General features: G+C 34.2%; 2 protein-coding genes across 5 annotated transcripts; one reads left to right on the top strand and one right to left on the bottom strand.

Annotated features, from left to right (window-relative positions):
• Nucleotides 1-2,530: 2,530 nt before the first annotated feature.
• Nucleotides 2,531-5,903, top strand: LOC104755690 (uncharacterized). Of its 4 annotated transcripts, none has more exons than XM_010478126.2 (10): nt 2,531-2,898; nt 3,198-3,309; nt 3,445-3,801; nt 3,908-3,994; nt 4,073-4,342; nt 4,438-4,576; nt 4,665-4,965; nt 5,058-5,252; nt 5,355-5,477; nt 5,571-5,903. In XM_010478126.2, the coding sequence occupies exons 3-10, from the start codon at nt 3,516-3,518 to the stop codon at nt 5,679-5,681; spliced, it is 1,512 nt and encodes a 503-aa protein (XP_010476428.1). In that variant the 5' UTR covers nt 2,531-2,898; nt 3,198-3,309; nt 3,445-3,515; the 3' UTR covers nt 5,682-5,903. The 4 variants fall into 4 exon arrangements, with proteins under 4 accessions (XP_010476428.1, XP_010476429.1, XP_087352429.1 ...); XM_087496303.1 differs by having other exon boundaries at nt 2,761-2,898; nt 3,198-3,373; XM_087496304.1 differs by lacking the exon at nt 3,198-3,309 and adding an exon at nt 3,310-3,373 and having other exon boundaries at nt 2,787-2,898.
• A 101-nt stretch (nt 5,904-6,004) lies between these two features.
• Nucleotides 6,005-9,364, bottom strand: LOC104755689 (putative WRKY transcription factor 4). The gene is made up of 4 exons (XM_010478125.3): nt 8,366-9,364; nt 6,990-7,675; nt 6,744-6,908; nt 6,005-6,653 (listed from the first exon to the last, which is right to left on the bottom strand). The coding sequence occupies exons 1-4, from the start codon at nt 8,837-8,839 to the stop codon at nt 6,401-6,403; spliced, it is 1,578 nt and encodes a 525-aa protein (XP_010476427.2). The 5' UTR covers nt 8,840-9,364; the 3' UTR covers nt 6,005-6,400.

Genomic DNA, 9,364 nt, shown 5'->3' with positions numbered 1-9,364 from the left:
GCTACATTTACATCTATTTCCTTAACGAAATTAACATTTCTGAAGAGTACTTTAATCCTTTGTATTGTCGATGCTATTAAAAAAATATCAAAATAATACATAAATTAATTTAATAATCGAGACTTATTTTAGTTTAGTTTTTTTTTCTACTAATCAGTTTTGAATATCTATTGAAAGTTAAAATTAATATGAATATAATCAGTTTTGGTTTAAATGGAGTTGTCATCAAATTTATTGTTAATTCACTTAATTTTTCAAATTTAGTAGACACCGGGACTCCAACTAGATAAATGAGGAAAAGTTATAACAAGAAAATACGGTGGCATCACGTAAGTAAATACGTCTTGATTGGTGTTTGTAAGTCTACCAACTACACTTACAAGTTACAACTGCCCAAGCTCTCTTAATTGGAATTTAAAGCTTTACCCATTAATATCTAATCTTCCTGTTCAAATTAAGAACTATTTTGGCAAAGACCATCCTCAGAGAAAATTAAAATTTTGAATATATGCAATTAACTTATTTTAGTATTTCAGATATACATATATGTACATGTTTACCATTATAAAAACTAGACCTGGTTTGCTTGGAAAAAGTGCAGCCAAAGGTTTTTTTCTTACCTACCTAATTTTGTATCTTTTGGGTGAGAAAAAAATAGCCATCAATTCTAACAAATTTTCTTTATAATATAATATATTATCCCTATGCTTTTTTAATGATAGGAAGACTTTATAATATTAATGTTCGAGAGTTTTTTCTAGCAATAGAGGTATATTTCTTTCCGGAATTTCTTTTTGAGTAATTTTTATATATTGCGTATTATAAATAGTTAGTCTTAACTTTATAAATATTGCCAATATAGTAGTTACATAATTTTATTTTTGTGCGGAAATGATAGAATAAAAATCCAGAAAAATCATGGCCCAAAAATCTTGATTACTTTCTTTTGCTATAGAAAGTAAAAAAAAAAAAAAAAAAAAAAAAAAAAAAAAAAAAAAAAAACGTACGATATACAAAATATGAGCCGTCATTAGCACAGTTGAAATAAACAAGAATCCCATTCCTTCAAAAAGAAAATAAATAATAGACAAGAATCCTTTTTCCTTTGCAATAACGTCATTTTTAACCAAAATAATTTATACCATCTAGTTTAACCGGAAGTGACATGTAAAAAGATGTAACCATTTAGCAAATGAGAAAGAAAACATATAATCTAAGTGGAACTAGTCTAAGTTTTGGCAGTCTTAAACATAATTTAAAAATGAGCAACTCACCTACTTTAAATAGTTTTCGTTGGAATTTATACAGTTTTTTTAAAGTGAAATAAATAAATCTTGTTCCACAAACATAGAGAATCAGGTAAGTCTCTTTCATACAACAGCTTCAACCAGAAGATTATAAAATGAAAATAAAATACTGTAAACTATAGAGAAAAAAATAAAATCAATGATGAGAATATATCTCCGTGGACTAGTTTACTCTCCTACGAAAAGGACTTCGAACTAACAAATGGCTTTTTATTCACCTTTTTTAGCTCAATATTGTGTTTTTTTTTTAGTAGACGGCTTTAGTTGATGTAAAATAATCAATTAATATACTAAGATCGAATGACAGATTAATAAATAGTATATAACAAACTGTATTGTACAACGACATATAGCAAAAACATTTCCACCACTATACCAACATAGTAATTGCACACTAGGCATTAGCCACTACTTTTGTATACGAACCACGTCGAAGTACCATGTCTTGTTTCTTTCATGATTGCCTATGTGTGCCCGAATATGTTAATTAGGGGAAACTATAAGGATCCCATATTAACTACTATGATCACAGAATCCATGCATCACACAATCATCTGAATCCCTTCATAAGTTATATGGAGATTAAAAAAGAAAAAAAGATGATGGTGGATAGAAAAAACTGATGTCGTGTGTGTGTCTATCAAATTGGCAACATGCATTAACTAGCTAATTTTGTGTAATATTATAGGTCGATCGATTATAAATTTATACTGATAGCAATAGAAACATATACTACATTGGTTAAATTATAAATGACGTTTTAGTACATAATTTTTACACATATTAGGATGCCGTATACATTAAGCATGTGATCCTCGAGAACTTCACATACGAATCTCTTCTTTTATTTTATTTTTCTTTTTATAAAGAAAATGTTAATTCATTGTCCCAACGAATTAGACATTTTTTTTTCTATCATTAATATCTATATGGAACTATAATTTTACGTTCAGCTGATCGTTAACATTTTCTTTGCCATTGTGTGTTTTCTCCCTTAAAGATCGGGTTAAAAAGGTTTGTAAAAATGGGATATGTGTAGTACATGAAATCGATGAGGAAGAAGACAGGGTATTAAAGAGAGGTTAAGAAATTAAGATCATCTTTCCATAAATGGCGACACGTGCTGTAAATAAATAAATAATAAACTCATATGTTCTGTAATGTAATTAATACGCTGTTTCTTCTTCTTCTTATCTTACCCGCGCAAGCGAAGTTCATGGGTCAATCAAAAAAAATAACAAAATTACTACTTTTTTTTTTGTTACCAGTAATAATAATCATTGAAGTGGACAACAACAATTAAAAACAGAGAGAGAGAGAGAGACAAAAGAAACAGAGAGATTAAAACGGGGAAGAAGAGATGACTTTGGTAAAGGATCCGAAGAAAACGGGTTACTGTGTTATTCTTAATCTTCTCTTAATACCTCTCTCTCTCTCTCTATTTTTCTTCTTGTTTATATTTTTGATTTGACAAGAAAAGGACAGAGAAACAACTTTAGACAATAGAGAGGCAGAGAAAGAAGAAAGACGAAAACAGAGGATTTTTTTTTAATCCTCTCTTCTTCCTCTTTTCTTTTTGCCCCTTCCTCTGGTTAGTTTTCTTGATTTGCAAATTAATCTTTGTTTTTTTTTTTTTTTAATGGGTCTGTAGTAATTCTCGTTTTGGATTAATCTCCAATTTAAACAATGCTTTGATTGTGTTTTTCAAGATTTTTTTTTTTTTTGTTTTCTTATCTTTCACGTTTCATTCAAATGGCTGCATTTGTTGCGTTTGATGATGTTATCGATGTTTTGCTTATATTTAAAATATTCTACAATTTCAAACCAAGTAGAAGTAGGCAACAAATTCAAGAAAAATATAAACCTCATTCGAATTTTCTTTTTATGAAGGTCTTGAAGATACATGAATCAGCATCCCATTGTTATGAATGTTTTTGATGCATTCCCTTATGTAAACATAACTTCTTACAAGAGATATCTCTGAAAGTTTTTTTTTTTAAAGGTAAAATATACAATCTTTTGTTGGCATCTTATTTTTATTTCAGACAAGAACATTGATATATTTGGTAATGGTCTTCTTCTTATCTTTTTTTTTTTTTTTTTTTTTTTTTTTTGTCTTGATATTGTTTTCCAACAGGCTCCTTATAAAGACTTGATTTGGTTTGAGCTTAGCTGGTGAATGTAGTAGTAGTCTCCAAAGAAAAAAATATGGGTGGTTGCGTTTCTTCCCAGAGAAAGCTAAGCAACAAGCTTCAACAGAAGAAGCATAAGCGTGGCAGATCTGGCAAATGTCGGTCCAAAATCTCGGCTTCGATGCCAGATGTTCCTATGAAACGAATGAGCAATGCCAGTGTTAGGGATTTTGCGGTGAGCGAATATGTTCATCTTGATTTCGACAATGCTGCCAAGATGATGTGTAAGAGAGCTGAGTTGTCTAACGCTAACTTCCATGTCACTCAGCTTCAATGGAACTGCAGCCAAATCGATGGCAACCGTATGCACCATTCTCTCTAAATCTTTATTCTGTTTTCTTTTTTCTTCTCTAAAATGTGTTTTTCTTGAATCTTGATTAGTCTTTTTTTTTTTCTTCCTATTTCCAGGAATATCACATGAGGAAGCTTGGTATGATTCATTTAGCTACATCGATTCTGATTCTGATGATGGTTCAAATAGTAGTGTCTTCGAAGGTAAACATTTTGCAGCTAGATTGGTTTGTCAGTTTGTGAGTGTGTGTCTGAAAACATAGTCTTGTTTTTTTTTGTCAGATGCAAATGCTTCTGCAATGGGACAAGTGATTCAGTATGAAGAGTTCTACGAAAGTTACCTGAAAATAGATGGAAACAAAGCTGAGTCATACTCAAGCAAGAATGAAGTTAGCATAAAGAGAAACCAAGTGGCTGATGAATCTCACCATGAGACTTACAAGACTTCCACTTGTGAAGATCATCAAGATCACAGGAAGAAGTCATCAAAAGTTGTTATGGTTTCTGTACGAAGAACATCTATCGATAGCAAATCAACAGCATCTGATTTCTGTAAGAAGATAAAAGGATCAAACAAAGTATCTTAAGTTTGAAACCCTCTTTTTTAACTTTCTTCTAATGATTTTGTATATCTAAATGTGTAACAGCTTCAGCTGAGAAGCTCTTGTACCGTCCAAAAGCCGGTTCTGTGATTCAACGTTCATTGGGAGAGAAACTAAGCAGTCAAGGAAGCTGGTCAGAACTTTCTCCGTCGAATTTCAAGCTCCGTGGATTGAACTTCTTCAGGTTAGGATTCAAAGTTTCAGATCAAGAAAGTAGACCAAACAGTTTTTGTATTCACTCTTAATTGTATTATTGTTTAAATCATCTTCAGAGACAAGCAAAAGTGTCCTGCACCAAATTGTAGTCCTTACATACCAATTGGAGTTGATCTATTCGCATGTCCTAAGAAGATCAACCACATTGCTCAGCACATTGAGCTCCCTAACTTGAAACCAGCATCATCACAGTTTTGTGATATTCCTAATCTCTTGATTGTGAATATCCAGCTTCCTATGTATCCGACCTCTATGTTTGGTGACTATGATGGTGAAGGACTTAGCTTAGTCTTATACTTCAGATTGAATGAGAATTATCACAAAGATATCTCATCTCACTTTCAAGAAACCATCAAGGTATGATTGATAATGATGGATCTATATATAGCCTAGTACTTGTTATGTTTTTGTAAAGAGAGAGATTTTAAAAAGATTTGGGGTTTATGCAGAGATTTATGGATGATGAAGTTGAGAAAGTCAAAGGATTCACAAGAGAATCAACAGTTCCATTCAGAGAGAGGTTGAAGATCATGGCCGGTTTGGTAAATCCTGAGGATCTTCAGCTAAGCTCTACTGAGAGAAAACTTATCACAGCTTACAACGACAGACCAGTTCTTTCTCGTCCGCAACACGACTTCTTTCGGGTTAGACTACAGCTCTTTCTTTGGTTTTCAATAGATATTACTTTAGATTTCATTTTTAGAGCTTTGTGTTTAATGTTAAGTGTGTGTTGATCATTTGGACAGGGACCAAACTACTTTGAGATCGATTTGGATATACACAGATTCAGTTACATATCGAGGAAAGGACTCGAATCATTCAGGGATAGGATCAAGAATGGGATTCTTGATTTGGGTTTAACTATTCAGGTACTTGAAAATCTCCTAAACCACTTTGGTTTGGTTAGGTATTTTCTTTATTGGAGTGTTTCTCAAGTAAGCTTTTTGTTCTTTCTGACACAGGCTCAATCACCAGAGGAACTTCCAGAGCAAGTACTGTGTTGTGTCAGGCTGAACAAGATTGATTTCGTGAATCACGGACAGATTCCAACGCTTTTAACTAACAAACAATGATTGAGCTTTCGGGTCTGATTCATTACAAAATAACAGAGAGAGAAGGATCAACCAATCAATCAATCCATGGGGAGAGCAAAGACACAAAAGCAAAAACAGAGAACCTTTTCATATATTTGTATTGTAGAGACAAAAGAAGAAGAAAATATCAATGTCTTTTTTGGAAACCATATCTGCTCCGCAAATTATTAATTCACATGAAAAAAGATTCATTTGTACAAACGTCATTATTTCTTACTCTCAGTCTCACTGTTCAAAAGCCCTTTAGAAACAAACAATTGCTCTGTAAATCTCATTAAGCAATGACAATGAGCAAAATGAACTATAAGCAAGCAAATTTGTCTCATTAGCCATTATGTAATAAAATTACAAATAATAAACAAAAGAAAACAAAACAGTTTGATATTACAACATTATAATTTCATCCACAAAATGTAAGACCTATATCCTTTACTGAAACAATAACACAAAAAGATACAACACAAAATAATCCCCCCTGTAATTTTCTTCCTCATGTACAAAAGAATTCACATATTAGTAAAACAGAAATCTGAAAACCTAAAAAGCTTCTTTTAAGTTTTACACCAGAACATAGAAGAACAAACCCCTTCTGAAGCTCTTTCTTTCCTGCAAACTGCTACATTTCTCAGACAAGTGTATGTATGAGTGGAATTTGAAAAGCTTTATCCTGAAAAAGGTTAGAAGTTTCTTTTCTTCTCTCAAGTTGTTTGCTCTTCTTTCAGCCTTAGACGCGCAACGGGCTGCTGCTGATTTATGTTAGCCAAACCGCCATGTCGATTATCTGGCCTTAACTGTGCTGCTGCAGCAGCTGCATGGCTGCTTGATTTAGCTGCTGGAAGGTCATGGTTATGTTTTCCTTCATATGTTGTTACTACAGCTTTTGGATCTGTTGCTGCTCTCTCTACATGTTTCCTCACTCCACATCCTGGTGTTGTGCACTTGTAGTAGCTCCTAAGGATCAAAAAACAGAACACATTTAAACAAGAATGTTATTAGACATAAGCTTTATTGATCACGATTCCACCATTCAAAGTGTATTACCTCGGATAAGGATTCCCTTTGACAACTTTTTGTCCATATTTGCGCCACCTATATCCATCATCTAGAAGATCAACTTCACTCGTCGTTTGGACAATAATTCTAGGCTCTGTCACGGTTCTATGTGAAGCAGCAGGAGCTGGTTCAGAAACCCGAACTTCTATACTTCTGCATACTCAAAGCTCTCTCTCATCAACAAAACTGATAATATGGATTGTAATCAATCATCAACAGAGCTTATAACTTTACCTTCTCTTGGTATCAGGCTCGTTTTCATCTTTCTCTCTTACACCAGTTTCTCCATTACCGACTTCTTCACTGTCACTTGCCTCAGACATGTGCTCTGTTGTAGTAGCTTGACTTGCTGCTTCATGTTGATCTCTCTTAGTCTTGTTGGAGCTATTGGTTTGAAACTGTGATACCGCCAGTTCAGAACTCCCACGGTTGTTATTTAACGAACTACTCCCATTTAGATTCGCGGTGCTATCTTTGTTTCCTCGCTTAGTGTTTTGAGGAGGTTCGTGATTGTGTTGACCTTTGTAGATGATTTCCGTTACTTGTCCATCAAGAGATCTCTCAACCTTCTTCTTGACAGGACATCCTTGACTCGTGCACTTGTAATAGCTTCGAGGGAACTCACTGCCTTTAACTTGCTTTTGCCCATATTTTCGCCAGTTATAGCCATCATCAGCTGGTTTGTCAACATTAAGAGGCTGTTGTGACCTGTGCTCGATGATGGTTACATCTGAGGTTTCTCTTTGAGCTGGTACTGAAGAATGTGGAGCCGAGGTCGGGACCTGAGCTTGACCAGATGAAAATGATTGAACTTGAGAGGAAGGAGGGTACTCGGTTTGTGGCTGCATATTGGCATTGGCTTGAACTGCTTGAGCAGTAACCTGAGCTAGAGCTTGCTGATGTGTCATTCCATATGATCCCTGCACATTGTTACATTTCGGGTTAGAACAAGAACCGCTAAATAAACAAAACCGAGCACATACAAAAAATAGGTAAAGACAGATTCAGAGTCAAGAAAAAGGAGAGCCACAATAACCCAAGTCAAAAACAACCCTATCAAAAGAGAATATAGCAAAGGCCTGTCTAAAGGAACCATTTGGACTAAGCACCATAATCAAACATACGAGGTCATAAGCACCATAATCAAACATACGAGGTCATAAGCACCAAGAAATCTTCCAGAGGATTTATACAGAAACCTTAAGCAAGCCCAAATCTTGATCAACAAGCTCCTCCTTTTGTTGTTCTTCTCTGAAACTTCCTACCTATTTTACAGTTGAGTTGCAAAGTTCCTTCCTTTAGGAGAAATCCTCAAACCTCTAATAATCCCTAAATCAATTCTAATCTCATAGTGTCCAAATTTTGACCTAAAGAATGAATGATTCCAGCAAAATGGTTACAAAATCTATAATTTGTTGGAATAATACCTAGATTTGCTAACAAAAACGTGTTATTTTTTTACCACAGCAGCCAACAAAACAAAAAAAAAACAAGAAAACAGCTCAACAAAGAAAACACACAGTTTCCACAAATAGATTTTTAAACTTTCAACCAAAAACCCAAACAGAACAAAAAAAAAATGGTTAGAGAGATGATGAATCTAAAAAAACCTGAACGGGAGAGAAAAGACCCAAAAAGCTAGGTGAATCGAGCCGCATCGCCGGACTTAAACCAGGAGGTAAGGTGAACATCGACGGCGATTGAGATTGAGAAATCATCAAACCGGTGGGTCTGTTCTGTTTGAATCTCGGGTCAACATCACCACCACCACCACTCGAGCTATTATTATTATTATCATTCCCATCACCACCAATTCTCTGGTGGTAATCACTAGCACCACCCGACGCAGCAGCAGCAGCAGTGGCAGGAGAAGCCATAGCTCCAGCAAGAAGCTGAGAGAAAGACCTAAACTCATCGGAATCAGAGAACATATTAGAGACAAGAGTCATCGGACCAGGACTAAATCCAACGCCACCGTTAAAGAACATCTCACTAAAAGGACGTGGAGGAAGAGATAAAGTAGGTCGCGACGGAGCTCCGGTAGACTTTGATGTCGACGGAACCTCTTCTTCCTTTTCCGACATCGATCTCCAAAATTAACAAACGGAAAAAGAAAAAAAAAAAACCCCAACAACTCAATTATCAAAAACAAAGATGAAAAAAAGAAACTTTTTGGTTTCTCAAATCTAAAATCCTTTTTGTATATATCTGTATGTGTGAATCCGTGTCGTGTTTCGCTTCACTTTTTTTTTTTTTTTTTTGCCGTTTTGTTTTCTTTTTAATAATACTATATCTCTTTTTAATGGAGATTTTAGAGTTTTGTAGTTGTCCCTTGTTCTGCTTCTTTCTGGAGTCTTAAAATGGATCTGAAAAACATAAAAAGATTAATTAACACTTTTTGGGTTTGCAGTAGAAAGTCCACGCTGCAGCTATGTTTTGTTATGTAATGTAATGTAAACAAAGCTCTTTCTCCTTTTCCTCTCTCTCTCTTTTTTATTTTTTCCTGTGTGAAAAAACAATACTAGTAAGTACTTAATTTGGTTTATTTGAGTAAATAATATTGTTCAGACTTCTTGAACTAGTTAAATTTATTTATTTGAGTTAATTAT

Source organism: Camelina sativa, chromosome 17 (assembly GCF_030686135.1).
Source record: "Camelina sativa cultivar CO46 ecotype springtype chromosome 17, ASM3068613v1".
Lineage (NCBI taxonomy): Eukaryota > Viridiplantae > Streptophyta > Magnoliopsida > Brassicales > Brassicaceae > Camelina > Camelina sativa.
The sequence above is the reverse complement of the archived record's forward strand: the minus strand, read 5'-3'. Positions and strand labels throughout refer to the sequence as shown.

Coding starts and splice junctions, on each gene's coding strand:
- LOC104755690 (XM_010478126.2), top strand. CDS start 3,516: ATGGGTGGTTGCGTTTCTTCCCAGAGAAAGCTAAGCAACAAGCTTCAA. Junction 3,995..4,072: donor AAATAGTAGTGTCTTCGAAG/GTAAACATTTTG, acceptor TTTTTTTGTCAG/ATGCAAATGCTTCTGCAATG. Junction 5,253..5,354: donor CGCAACACGACTTCTTTCGG/GTTAGACTACAG, acceptor TCATTTGGACAG/GGACCAAACTACTTTGAGAT.
- LOC104755689 (XM_010478125.3), bottom strand. CDS start 8,839: ATGTCGGAAAAGGAAGAAGAGGTTCCGTCGACATCAAAGTCTACCGGA. Junction 7,676..8,365: donor GTCTTTTCTCTCCCGTTCAG/GTTTTTTTAGAT, acceptor AACAATGTGCAG/GGATCATATGGAATGACACA. Junction 6,909..6,989: donor GAGCCTGATACCAAGAGAAG/GTAAAGTTATAA, acceptor TTGAGTATGCAG/AAGTATAGAAGTTCGGGTTT.